This window comes from Salvelinus namaycush, chromosome 17 (genome assembly GCF_016432855.1).
Source record: "Salvelinus namaycush isolate Seneca chromosome 17, SaNama_1.0, whole genome shotgun sequence".
NCBI classification, from domain to species: domain Eukaryota; kingdom Metazoa; phylum Chordata; class Actinopteri; order Salmoniformes; family Salmonidae; genus Salvelinus; species Salvelinus namaycush.
The window spans coordinates 32,570,528-32,585,516 of record NC_052323.1 but is presented as its reverse complement, the minus strand read 5'-3'; the positions used below and the strand labels follow the sequence as shown (position 1 = coordinate 32,585,516).

The following is a 14,989-nucleotide window of genomic DNA, read 5'->3' as shown; positions in this document are numbered from 1 at the left end:
GAAGAGGGAAAGAGAGGGAATGAGAGGGAAGAGGGAAGGAGAGGGAAGAAGAGGGAAGGAGAGGGAAGGAAGGAGAGGTAAGAGGGAAGGAGAGGGAAGGAAAGGGAAGAAGAGCAAATGGGGTTGACGCGCTTGACTGATGTTGTACCATCCATACCTCTGGGAAATTTCAACAGACTTCAACAGAGTTGATATCCCACCACCCCTCTCTCTCAGGTGTTAATGGTAGTATTACCTCTACCATCAGCAGATACAGAGGTAGTTCCCCTGTACGGTGAGCCTCGGACTCTCTCTCCCTCAGCTAAACTGCTGGCTGCATCACAAAAGACACAGGCTGCATTAGAGCTCTATTAAATAATACAGAGACTTGGATTCATATAATAACAATAATCCTAATAATAATCATTTGGATTCAGGCAGGTCATTCAGGTGTACATTCCATTACTATAGTTTAGGGTATATCTGGAACTTGTAGTAAATGTCTGATTCTACTCTGTGCTTGAATAAGTTGACTTACTGACTGATTCACATGTTCCAACAGTACAAACAGTGCAGAGAATTGGCTACGATGGATTTTGTGATTTTCTTCTGAGAGTGAGTGAGTTTTCATAGGGTAAAAATGCCTTGAACTTTACTTCATGACATAATAGCATTGGTTGTCATAACCCCATTTATGTGTTGGCAGGATAGGAAGTCTGCCATCCTAGATTAGTGTTAGCACAGCGTTTCCCAAACTCGATCCTGGCCCCCCCTAGGTGTACGTTTTGGGTTTTGCCCTAGCACTACACAGATGACTCAAATAATCAAAGCTTGATGATGAGTTGGTTATTTGAATCAGCTGTGTAGTGCTAGAGCAAAAAATCTAGACGTGCACCCAGGGGGGGCCCCAGGACCGAGTTTGGAAAACGCTGTGTTAGCAGGTTGTGTCTATCTCTTCAGCAGTGGGAACCTTCAGAGTAAAGCAGTCAATAGCATGGCAGAGTACAAGTCGAGAGAAGAAACATTATTACCTCGTTAAGAGTGCATAGATTAAATTAAGGAAGCACTAAAATGACATAAAACAAGATTTTTTCTTTTCATTTTCGATTTGTAAACTCTTTTAAGTTATTAAAATTATTTTTCTGCTTTTGTATTTTATGTCATAACACACATAGTTTTAACATCCAAAAGTTTGCTAATATAGAGCAGGCTCGTTATATACTGTACGACGTAACGGCCAATACAGCTGAGCTTGCAGTTGCACCAGTAGTAACCAAGGGGGTACAAAAATACGACACACACGCAGACACACACACACCACAATGACCAACGGAGGGAGAAACGTTTGCTACAAAGGTCTCGCCCGCCTGCACGCCCACTCCCAATGGGGCGACGACGAGTCACAAATAAGTCATGAACACAGACAGGAAGCAGCTTTTGTGTTCAGAGAGTTTCTATGTTGTTTGGTTGCTTTTTCCTCCATCCCTCCAACCCCTGCTAGCTTCCTCCGTAGTATCCTCAGTCGAAAGAGACAAGGTCCGTTTCTTATTCCAATGTTAAAAATGTAAACATGACGAGGTGCCTTGGTTGAGGTACTGAGGCAAGTCTGGGGGTGGTTCGGGGGTTCTAAGGCGAGGCCAGCCGAGTTACCGTCAGCGATGCAGGCTCTTCTGGGCCTCCTTCAGCAGGGTGTCAAAGTCCAGGGCGTCATACTTGCTCTTTACCGGCCCTGGTCCCGCTTCGTCTGGACAGAAAAAGCTCTGTTAGAACAGTCATCATGGCTACATCCAACTCCATTACATCAATGTTACAGAGAGAGAAATATATACTACACATGAAGTATCTTAGCACTGCCAACAGTTCATACTCCTTAACAACATTTGACATTCATGTTTTGACTATACTTTGGCTGTATAACATGTTTTGACTGTATCTCTGCATACCCAGATCAATGTATCTCTTCCTGCTGAGCCTGTGCATGCCACCCCCTCTGTTCTGGAAGAGCGGCTCTCGTCTGTGCTTCTGGATCTGCTGGCCACTGGACGCTTGACGAAACTTGATGACTCCACAGCGTTCCCTATGGACACACACGGACACACACACACAAAGACAGAAAGATGCGTTTCAGCCTGACAGGCCAGGCAGGCAGATAGGCAGACAGGCCAGGCAGACAGGCAAGGCAGGCAGATTAAAAGGACCTACTCGTTTTTGGTGATGACTTTGCAGTCCTCTGGGTCGCCAAAGGCCTCGAAGCGTTTGCGCAGCATAGTTTGTGTGACGCTGCTCGGCAGGTTGTGAATGTAGAACACTTGGCAGTTGTCCTAGGCAATGACACCATGGTAACCGTCAGAACAAGACACTTGCTGCAGTGGCAAAGCACGCCTACTTCACACATACACTACTATTAAAAATGTGGGGTCACTTAGATATGTCCTATTTTTTGAAAGAAAATAACATTTCTTGTCCATTAAAATAACAGAAATACAGTGCAGACATTGTTAAAGTTGTAAATAATAATTATAGCTGATAACAGCTGATTTGTTTATGGAATATCGACATAGGTGTACAGAGGCCCATTATCAGCAACCATCACTCCTGTGTTCCAATGGAACGTTGTGTTAGCTAATCCAAGTTTAGCATTTTAAAAGGCTAATTGTTCATTAGAAAACCATTTTGCAATTATGCTAGCACAGCTGAAAACTGTTGTACTGATTAAAGACGCAATAAAACTGGCCTTCTTTAGACTAGTTGAGTATCTGGAGTATCAGCATTTGTGGGTTCGATTACAGGCTCAAAATGGCCAGAAACAAAGACCTTTCTTCTGAAACTCGTCAGTCTATTCTTGTTCTGAGAAATTAAGGCTATTCCACGCAAGAAATTGCCAAGAAACTGAAGATCTTGTACAACGCTATGTACTACTCCCTTCACAGAACAGCGCAAACTGGCTCTAACCAGAAGAGAAAGAAGAGTGGGAGGCCCCGGTGCACAACTGAGCAACAAGGCAAGTACATTTTGAGAAAAAGACGCCTCACAAGTCTTCAACTGGCAGCTTTATTAAATAGTACCTGCAAAACACCAGTCTCAACGTCAGCAGTGAAGAGGCGACTCCGGGATGTTGGCCTTCTAGGCAGAGTTCCTCTGTCCAGTGACTGTGTTCTTTTGCCCATTTTAATATTTTATTTTTTATTGGCCAGTCTGAGATAAGGCTTTTTCTTTGCAACTCTGCCTAGAAGGCCGGCATCCTGGAGTCACAGTGTATATACTGAAAAAAAATATAAATGCAACATGCAACAATTTAACATTTTACTGAGTTACAGTTCATATGAGGAAATCAGTCAATTAAAATACATTCATTAGGCCCTAATCTATGAATTGCACATGACTAGGAATACAGATATGCATCTGTTGGTCACAGATAGCAACAAAAATAAGGTAGGGGCGTGGATCAGAAAACCAGTCAGTTTCTGGTGTGACCTATCTCCTTTGCATAGAGTTGATCAGGCTTTTGATTTTGGCCTGTGGAATGTTGTCCCACTCCTCTTCAATGGCTGTGCAAAGTTGCTGAAAATTGGCAGAAACTGGAACAAGCTGTAATACACGTTGATCCAGAGCATCCCAAACATGCTCAATGGCTGACATGTCTGGTGAGTATGCAGGCATGGAAGAACTGGGACATTTTCAGCTTCCATGAATTGTGTACAGATCCTTGTGACTTGGGGCCGTGCATTATCATGCTGAAACATGAGGTGATGGCAGAGGATGAATGGCACGACAATGGGCCTCAGGATCTCATCACGGTATCTCTGGGCATTTTGTGTTCTTTGTCCGTAACTTATGCCTGCCCATACCATAACCCCACTGCCACCATGAGGCAATCTGTTCACAACGTTGACATCATCAAACCGCTCACCCACACGACGCCATACATGCTGTCTGTCATCTGCCCGGGATTCATCCATGAAGAGAACACTTCTCCAGCGTGCCAGTGGCCATCGAAGGTAAGCATTTGCCCACTGAAGTTGATTACTACACGAACTGCAGTCAGGTCAAGACCCTGGTAAGGACGACGAGCACGCAGATGAGGTTCCCTAAGACGGTTTCTGAAAGTTTGTGCAGAAATTCTTTGGTTGTGCAAACCCAGTTTCATCCGCTATCCAGGTGGCTGGTCTCAGACGATCTCGTTGGTGAAGAAGCCGGATGTGGATGTCCTGGGCTGGTGTGATTACACGTGGTCTGCTGTTGTGAAACCGGTTGGACGCACTGCCAAATTCTCTAAAATGACGTTGGAGGCGGCTTATGGTTAAGAAATGAACATTCAATTCTCTGGCAAGAGCTCTGGTGGACATTCCTGCAGTCAGTTCTGGTGGACAATCCTGCAGTTAGCATGCCAATTGCACAATCCCTCAAATCTTTAAACAGCTGTGGCACATTGTGTTGTGTGACAAAACTGCACATTTTAGAGTGGCCTTTTATTGTCCCCAAAATAAGGTAGACCTGTGCAATGATCATGCTGTTTAATCAGCTTCTTGATATGCCACACCTGTTAGGTGGATGGATTATCTTGGAAAAGGAGAAATGCTCACTAACAGGGATGTAAACACATTTGAGCACAACATGTTAGAGAAATAAGCTTTTTGTGTATATGGAACATTTATGGGATATTTTATTTCAGCTCATGAAACATGGGACCAACACTTTACATGTTGCATTTATATTTTTATTCAGTGTACATAACAGGGTTGTATGACTTTGTCAAAACTCATAATGGAATAACTGGTGTTTACCTCGTCAATTTGAATCCCAGACTTGGAGATTTTGTTCCCCTGCTTGTCTCCGTGGCACGTTTCAGAGTTCTCACAGCTGAGGAGAGAGAGACACAAGGCAGAGATATTAGACAGGAGCGAATGGAAGAACCTGAGGTCACATAACAATGAGAAGAGCCACAGTACTCCTGGCTGACTGCTAATCAGAATGATCAGGGACTCTTTACACTACACTATTTTGATGACTCAAACTAGGTTAGTGTAAAGAGTCTGATCTAGATTCAAATCTCTCTTTAAAGGCCCAGTGCAGTCAAACACTTTATTTTCCTGCATTTTATATATATTTCCACACTATGAGGTTGGAATAATACTGTGAAAATGGTGATAATGCTCTTTTAGAGTAAGAGCTGTTTGAAAAGACCGCCTGAAATTTCAGCTTGTTTTGATGGGATGGAGTTTTGGCCTGCCTGGTGACATCACCAGGCGGTAAAATAGTTTATTGACCAATAAGAAACAGAGTTCCATACCTATCTGCCAATAACAGATCGTTTTCAGTTTTTTTTTCAGTTTTCAGTTTTTTTGCTCTTTGCTAAGAAGCTATTTTTGTTTCTTTTCTTTTTTTAAACAATTTGAATTGAAAATAATCACAGTAAGGCTCTTAATTGTTACCCAGAAATGATTTGATATTGAGACACAGCAGATGCATTGGACGTTTAAGAGATGTCTCCCACACTACCTCCGGAGGTAGACATCTACCACATACATCTCCCACATGTCCCTGCAGGAATAACCTTAATACCAGTAGACAGCATTTTTACTGTTAGCCAAATTGAAAATTAAAGGCTTAAAATATCCTCACATTTGTGAATCATTGCATTAATCAAGTGTGCAACACTACGTGCAATATGGTTGATATGAGAAGCTCCTGTATAGTTTGAATTGCTATTCTTATTTGGTTTGTCTATATACCCCGGTATTTACGGTATGCTAATAGATACACACACACACACACACGAGGCAGGAATGTGGCTTGGGCCACACCACATCCAAGGCTAGTGTAAACAGAAAAGTTGCAAATCTGATATTGAAGAGAGATAGATCTCACTAGACATATTTTACCAATGTAAATCCTTATATCTGTGGTTTATATTCTCACCTGATGTCAGGCTTACTGCTAGGGGAGTGGGGCTGGCAGAAGCTGGAGTGGAGGATGGGGGAGGGAGAGCGGGAGCAGAGGGAGGAGCGCTCCCCCTCTTCATCTGACTTGTGGGGTGATATAGCATGGGGCGATCCTGATTGGGGTGATGCCGCGGTCGCCCTCCGCCCGTCCCCCTTGCTGTCAGCCCTGGTACCGTTACTCAGGTACTCTGGTACCTTGGAGAAGAGTTTGTCTTCACGCTGATGTCCATACCTCTCGCCCCCCAGCGCCCTTTCCCCCTTAGGCTCTGGCCCCTCAGAAGAAGAGCGTCCGAACAGAGAGTGGGACAGCATGGCGGCGGTTCTCTTCCTACGCTCCCCCAGGCTCAGCAGGCAGTAGTCGTGGTCTCCGAATGTCTGGTGGACTTTGGGATCTGCATCGCTGGCCTGGCCCATCTTGCGGAGCTGAGCGTAGAGTTCGGTCTGCTTGGGGAACTTGCGGGAGTTGGCCCGGGTGAGCCAAGAACCCTTCGACTCTCCTTTCCCCTCAGGCTTGAAAAGCTCGTCCTCCACAGGCTTGTGAGGGGGGGTGGTGGGAGGGGTGAGGCCTGAAAACACACGCCACTCTCATAAGTCATGTGGTTTCATACAGCTCTGACGGGTTAACATCAGAGAAACAACAACGATTCACAGACACTATATCTACAGTACATTATGTTACAGTACATTATGTTACAGTACTATATCTACAGTACATTATGTTACAGTACTATATCTACAGTCTACAGTACATTATGTTACAGTACTATATCTACAGTACATTATGTTACAGTACTATATCTACAGTCTACAGTACATTATGTTACAGTACTATATCTACAGTACATTATGTTACAGTACTATATCTACAGGCTATAGTACATTATGTTACAATACTATATCTACAGTACATTATGTTACAGTACTATATCTACAGTACATTATGTTACAATACTATATCTACAGTACATTACGTTACAGTACTATATCTACAGTACTATATCTACCATACATTATGTTACAGTACTATATCTACAGTACATTATGTTACAGGACTATATCTATACCAGATACACCGGTCTACAGTACATTATGTTACAGAACTATATCTACTGTCTACAGTACATTATGTTACAGTACTATATCTACAGTCTACAGTACATTATGTTACAGTACTATATCTACAGTACATTATGTTACAGTACTATATCTACAGTCTACAGTACAATATGTTACAGTACTATATCTACACCAGATACACTGGTCTACAGTACATTATGTTACAGTAGTATATATACACCAGATACACTGGTCTACAGTACATTATGTTACAGTACTACATATACACCAGATACACTGGTCTACAGTACATTATGTAACAGTACTATGCTACTTCTGACAGACACAATAGGATATACATCCAAAATCCTGCTCTCATCCAGTCTCGTGAAGTCAAGGTGTAAAAGATGTCACAATGATCAACACTGACTCAAAGCCCCAACATTACCTGCTGTGCCACACAGGTCCACGCTGAGAGTCTGCTCAAAGGGCTTGTTGGCATACTGGGTATCTCTGATCATGGGGATGAGAGAGAGATTTACTTTAATTAAATTGAGAGAGGGAGACAGAGAGAGAGAGAGAGAGAGACGGAGGAAGAAAGATTACAGAGTCATCATCAAGGCCAGGGGAAGGGGTGTGGGAGTTGGGGTAGAGGTAGAGGGGGTGGGGGACAAAGGATACTGCTGAGTGCTGAATGATGTTTCTTTAGGATTTCTTAAGGTGCTATGCGGGTTTATGAGGGTTTAGTAGGGTTTATGATGTTTGGTAGGGTTTATGAGGGCTTGGTAGGGTTTATGAGGGTTTGTTAGGGCTTATGATGGTTTGGTAGGGTTTATGAGGTTTTAGTAGGGTGTATGAGGGTTTAGTAGGGTTTAGTATAGTTTATGAGGGTTTAGTATAGTTTGAGGGTTTAGTATAGTTTATGAGGGTTTAGTAGGGTTTATGAGAGGTTAGTAGGGTTTATGAGGGTTTAGTATGGTTTATGAGGGCTTAGTAGGGTTTATGAGGGGTTAGTAGGTTTTATGAAGGTTTACGTTTGAAGTTTGTATTACATTTTCATTGTGTATGTGAGCATTCCCTTTTTCCTGTCATGTTTTTCTTTAAAGCCGTCTGTGATTGGTATTACAGTACAAGCTACGTCTCCTATTGAGGGCTATTTGGGATCTGTGTTACCATGAAAGGCTTTTGTGGAGTGCTTTGGGGATATTACAGAGTCTACAAAGAAGCAACAAACTCTCTGGGAACCACAGAACATCACAGTAATTTTACACATGGAAGAGTTCCAGAAGTGAACATTAAAAAGAGCTTTGTGATTACTTGACTCTGGACAGATGGGCTAGCAGTATACAGTTGAAGTCGGAAGTTTACATACACTTAGGTTGGAGTCATTAAAACTCGTTTTTCAACCACTCCACAAATGTCTTGTTAACAAACTATAGTTTTGGCAAGTTCGTTAGGACATCTACTTGCGCATGACACAAGTGATTTTCCAACAATTGTTTACAGACAGATTATTTCACTTATAATTCACTGTATCACAATTCCAGTGGGTCAGAAGTTTAAATACACTAAGTTGACTGTGCCTTTAAACAGCTTGGAAAATTTCAGAAAATTATGTCATGGCTTTAGAAGCTTCTGATAGGCTAATTGACATCAATTGAGTCAATTGGAGGCGTACCTGTGGATGTATTTCAAGGCCTACCTTCAAACTCAGTGCCTCTTTGCTTGACATCATGGGAAATCAAAAGAAATCAGCCAAGACCGCAGAAAAAAATTGTGGACCTCCACAAGTCTGGTTCATCCTTGGGAGCAATTTCCAAACGCCTGAAGGTACCACATTCATCTGTACAAACAATAGTACGCGAGTATAAACACCATGGGACTACACAGCCGTCATACCGCTCAGGAAGGAGACACGTTCTGTCTCCTAGGGATGAACGTACTTTGGCGTGAAAAGTGCAAATCAATCCCAGAACAACAGCAAAGGACCTGGTGAAGATGCTGGAGGAAACAGGTATAAAAGTATCTATATCCACAGTAAAACAAGTCCTATATCGACATAACCTGAAAGGCCGCTCAGCAAGGAAGAAGCCACTGCTCCAAAACCGCCATAAAAAAGCCAGACTATGGTTTGCAACTGCACATGGGGTCAAAGACCGTACTTTTTTGGAGAAATGTCCTCTGGTCTGATGAAACAAAAATAGAACTGTTTGGCCATAATGACCATCGCTATGTTTGGAGGAAAAGGGGGGAGACTTGCAAGCCAAAGAACACCATCCCAACCGTGAAGCACGGGGGTGGCAGCATCATGTTGTGGGGGTGCTTTGCTGCAGGAGGGACTGGTGCACTTCACAAAATAGATGGCATCATGAGGAAAGAAAAATGATGTGGATATATTGAAGCAACATCTCAAGACATCAGTCAAGAAGTTAAAGCTTGGTCGCAAATGGTCTTCTAAATGGACAATGACCCCAAGCATACTTCCAAAGGACAAGAAAGTCAAGGTATTGGAGTGGCCATCACAAAGCCCTGACCCCAATCCTATAGAAAATGTGTGGGCAGAACTGAAAAAGAGTATGCGAGCAAGGAGGCCTACAAACCAGACTCAGTTACACTAGCTCTGTCAGGAGGAATGGGACAAAATTCACCCAACTTATTGTGGGAAGCTTGTGGAAGGCTACCCAAAACGTTTGACCCAAGTTAAACAATTTAAAGGCAATGCTACCAAATACTAATTGAGTGTATGTAAACTTCTGACCCACTGGGAATGTGATGAAATAAATAAAAGCTGAAATAAATCATTATCTCTACTATTATTCTGACATTTCACATCCTTAAAATAAAGTGGTGATCCTAACTGACCTAAAACAGGGATTATAGGAATATAGGATTAATATAGGATTAAATGTCAGGAATTGTGAAAAACTGAGTTTCAACGTATTTGGCTAAGGTGTATGTAAACTTCCGACTTCAACTGTATGTGTTGTAGTGTATAGGAATATAGTATGGAAAACAAACCCTGTGGATATGGGAGTCAGCGGCAGACAGAGGCAGCTGCGTTTCACTGCAATAAGGAAAACAACAGAAAGAGTCAATGGTACCAATGATTACATGCATGGTCAGAGAACACCACAGCAGATCTAGCAGGTGTAGAAATAGCCTTTTGCTTAGCACGCTGTGTAACAATGCTGGGGCTCTTTATTTTTCATTCATGTCAAATTTAAGAAAGATGCTGCATGATGGAGTCATGTGGACTGACACAACAGGATTGGTGTAGAGAGCTTAGGACTTCATCTTCCTTACCGTTTTGACAGCAGATGTTATCGGGTTCCGCTGCGTCTGCCGTGGCTTGGGAAGAAGTACTGTTGTTAGGGGTGGTGGTGTCTTTCTCCAGGTCGTGTCCCATGGGGTGTTTGACCGCCATGTCCTCCTCGCCAAGGTGCCCGGCTCCCGACACAGGCTCCACCCTCATCCGGCCCGCACGCACCTTCTTGGCGAAGCGGCTGGGGAAAGAGGCGAGCCTGCGGGAGCGGCGGACAGAGAAAGACGCGTCCTCCAGATCGGGGCTCTTCGGGGCTTCTAGGGACCTGTCGCTCTCGGAGTCTTTTCTAAGCACTGGTTTGGTTGAACGGGCAGCCGGACTGGGGGTCTCAGTCTTTCTGTCCTGCGCTGGTTTGGGGATAGCTCCTCTGTTATGGGTGTAGGGGGGGCTGTGGAGTCTGTAAGGCTTGCTCATGTCAAAGGATTTGACCGCTTCGAGCAGTTCGCGCAGAAGAGAGTTGGCTTTGAACTCCCGTCTGCGTGTGAAGGCGAGGCGCGGCCGAGGGGCGCAGATCTGGGCCTGGGTTGCAGCCTTGTGACAGTTTGGGGAGATACGAGCAGGAGGGTACTCAGGCCTGGCCCTGCGTACCTGGCCTGGGCACTCGCGCTCCTTGCGCTCCCAGACGGCCTGCTTGCGCATGGGGAGGCAGTATGTGTGCATGTACTTGATAAGCTCCACCACAGAGTGCAGTTCTTTCTCAGAGGAGAACTGGGGCTTGGAGGGCTCAGGCGGGGTGGCGCTTTCACCCTCACTGCTCGAGGTCTCCTCCTCGTCTTCTTCCTCCTCGGACTCACTGTCCTCCTCGTCATCATCTTCCTCCTCCTCCCCGTCCTCCTCTGTGTCAGCTGAAGGAGTATCCTCGGCCTCCTGTGTGGTGGTGAGGTGCCGGTGGAGCTCTGTGCACAGACGTCCAGCTGGTCTCACCGCTCGGGGCTTACGCTCATGATGTGTGCTTTCACGCTGCAGAAAGAAACAGAGAGAAAGAGATGGGTTACTACCTACAAACATGACCTTTGTGAGTCTCTGTGCACGGCATGATCCAAGAGATTAAGGAATGACTTCTACGTCTAGTCAATGACTACATACCGTCCAGAGTGAACAACTCATAACTACATACCGTACAGCGTGAACAAGTCATGACTACATACTAGGGCTGGGCGATATACCATATTTTACAATATACCGGTATTGATGTAGGGACCGGTTTGGGTTTTTACTTCACCTTCTATACCGGTATTTGAATGTTTGGTTTGTTAAATGTGATACGCCATGTGTAATGTCAATTTTGATAGTTTACTTCGCTACTTGAGTCATCTCTCTCCGCTCTTTCTCTCCGTGCCACTTTCCACACAGACCTAGCCACGCCTATCACTCAAGGAGCGCATTTGACGTTCCTCAACCACCAGACACTTACGTTCAGTCTACATTGTCAATGCAGCACATGCAACAATGTTGATGACAACAATGCTCTTTTCACTTTGCTTCTTAATATAAATCCACTAGCGTTCTATAATGACACTATTAGTTTGTGATTCTTACATCAGCAAACAGCTAGTTTGTCTTTTATTAGTAAGTTGCCTTAATTCTTGTGATACGCTAATTGTTAGCCGCTAATGCTAATAGCTAGCTAGCTAGCTTGCTAATAAATGTACTGAGTAAGAGCAAACGTAGCTAGTTAATACAGCCTGATAATACCAGTGATGGTGTAGACCTAAATCAGTGTGCTGTTTGTGCAACAGTATCTTCTAAATCAAAGAGGAATATGCAAAGCAAGAATATGTTGGCTACATGAAGTAGCTAAGAGAAACCATGCAATGTAGCCAAAGCTTATAGGGTCACCTAGGAAACACTTATCAACACTTTAGTTCCTACCCTGTCACAATAACTCCTCCCTGGCACTTTAATTTGTCGTCATATCAAAAAACACTGTATTCAAAGTGCCCACTATTATATTCTAACTATACAATTAGAATAGTCATTCTATTTCCATGATTCCAACAGTTTTGCTCTAATTCGCAAGTCAAACCGCAATTGCAACATTTGGTAAAAAATTTGTCCTAGATTATTTGCCCATATCGTGCAGACCTACGTGGCAGAGTGGAAATGATCTCAACTGAGCAGTGGTGTAAAGTACTTCAGTAAAAATACTTTCAAGTACTACGTAAGTAATTTATTTTGGTATCTGTACTTAACTTGACTATTTTTACTTTTGACAACTTTTACTTCACTACATTCCAAAAGAAAATACTATACTTTTTACTCCATACATTTTCCCTGACACCTAAAAAGTACTCGTTACATTTTGAATGCTTAGCAGGACAGGACAATGGTCTGATCTGGAGGACTCACTAAACACAAATGCTTTGTCGAGTATTATTCAATAAATAAAAATACTGTCAAATACTGTCCTACCGTCTATTGTTTTTAAATAGCATACAGAGTGAACAACTCATGACTACATAACTACATACCGTACAGAGTGAACAACTCATGACTACATAACTACATACCGTACAGAGTGAAAAACTCATGACTACATAACTACATACCGTACAGAGTGAAAAACTCATGACTACATACCATACAGAGTAAACAACTCATGACTACATAACTAAATACCATACAGAGTGAACAACTAATGACAACATAACTAAATACCATACAGAGTGAACAACTAATGACTAAATAACTACATACTATACAGAGTGAACAACTCCTGACTACATACCATACAGAGTGAACAACTCATGACTACATAACAACAAACCATACAGAGTGAACAACTCATGACTGCATAACTAAATACCATAGAGTGAACAACTAATGACTACATAACTACATACTATACAGAGTGAACAACTAATGACTACATACTATACAGAGTGAACAACTCATAACTACATACTATACAGAGTGAACAACTCATGACTACATACCATACAGAGTGAACAACTAATGACTACATACTATACAGAGTGAACAACTCATGACTACACACTATACAGAGTGAACAACTAATGACTACATACTATACAGAGTGAACAACTCATGACTACATACTACACAGAGTGAACAACTAATGACTACATACTATACAGAGTGAACAACTCATGACTACATACTATACAGAGTGAACAACTCATGACTACATACTATACAGAGTGAACAACTCATGACTACATACTATACAGAGTGAACAACTCATGACTACATACTATACAGAGTGAACAACTCATGACTACATACTATACAGAGTGAACAACTCATGACTACATACTATACAGAGTGAACAACTAATGCCTACATACTATACAGAGTGAACAACTCATGACTACATACTATACAGAGTGAACAACTAATGACTACATACTATACAGAGTGAACAACTCATGACTACATACCATACAGAGTGAACAACTAATGACTACATACTATACAGAGTGAACAACTAATGACTACATACTATACAGAGTGAACAACTCATGAATACATACTATACAGAGTGAACAACTCATGACTACATACTATACAGAGTGAACAACTCATGACTACATACCATACAGAGTGAACAACTAATGACTACATACTATACAGAGTGAACAACTCATGACTACATACTATGCAGAGTGAACAACTAATGACTACATACTATACAGAGTGAACAACTCATGAATACATACTATACAGAGTGAACAACTCATGACTACATACTATACAGAGTGAACAACTCATGACTACATACCATACAGAGTGAACAACTCATGGCTACATACCATACAGAGTGAACAACTAATGACTACATACCGTACAGAGTGAACAACTCATGGCTACATACCATACAGAGTGAACAACGCATGGCTACATACCATACAGAGTGAACAACTCATGGCTACATACCATACAGAGTGAACAACTCATGACTACATACCATACAGAGTGAACAACTCATGGCTACATACCATACAGAGTGAACAACTAATGACTACATACCGTACAGAGTGAACAACTCATGACTACATACCATACAGAGTGAACAACTCATGACTACATACTATACAGAGTGAACAACTCATGACTACATACCATACAGAGTGAACAACTCATGGCTACATACCATACAGAGTGAACAACTAATGACTACATAACTACATACTATACAGAGTGAATAACTCATGACTACATACCATACAGAGTGAACAACTCATGACTACATGCCATACAGAGTGAACAACTCATGACTACATAACAACAAACCATACAGAGTGAACAACTCATGACTACATAACTACATACTATACAGAGTGAACAACTCATGACTACATACCATACAGAGTGAACAACTCATGACTACATACCATACAGAGTGAACAACTCATGACTACATAAATACATACCATACAGAGTGAACAACTCATGACTACATAACTACATACCGTACAAAGTGAACAACTCATTACTATATAACTGCATACCGTACAGAGTGAACAACTCATGACTACATACCATACAGAGTGAACAACTCATGACTACATAAATACATACAATACAGAGTGAACAACTCATGACTACATAACTACATACCGTACAAAGTGAACAACTCATTACTATATAACTGCATACCGTACAGAGTGAACAACTCATGACTACATACCATACAGAGTGAACAACTCATGACTACATAAATACATAC

General features: G+C 42.3%; 1 protein-coding gene across 1 annotated transcript in view; it reads right to left on the bottom strand.

The window, feature by feature from the left end:
* Positions 1–856: 856 nt before the first annotated feature.
* Positions 857–14,989, bottom strand: part of LOC120062193 (peroxisome proliferator-activated receptor gamma coactivator 1-beta-like) — a 123,873-nt gene continuing 109,740 nt past the window's right edge. Inside the window, exons 5-12 of the mRNA XM_039011995.1 lie at positions 10,281–11,259; positions 9,996–10,041; positions 7,426–7,490; positions 5,899–6,487; positions 4,764–4,839; positions 2,182–2,300; positions 1,923–2,056; positions 857–1,723 (exon numbers count right to left, since the gene is read on the bottom strand). Of these exons, the coding sequence (XP_038867923.1) occupies positions 1,632–1,723; positions 1,923–2,056; positions 2,182–2,300; positions 4,764–4,839; positions 5,899–6,487; positions 7,426–7,490; positions 9,996–10,041; positions 10,281–11,259 (2,100 nt within the window). The 3' untranslated portion in view covers positions 857–1,631. The remainder of the gene's footprint in view (positions 1,724–1,922; positions 2,057–2,181; positions 2,301–4,763; positions 4,840–5,898; positions 6,488–7,425; positions 7,491–9,995; positions 10,042–10,280; positions 11,260–14,989) is intronic.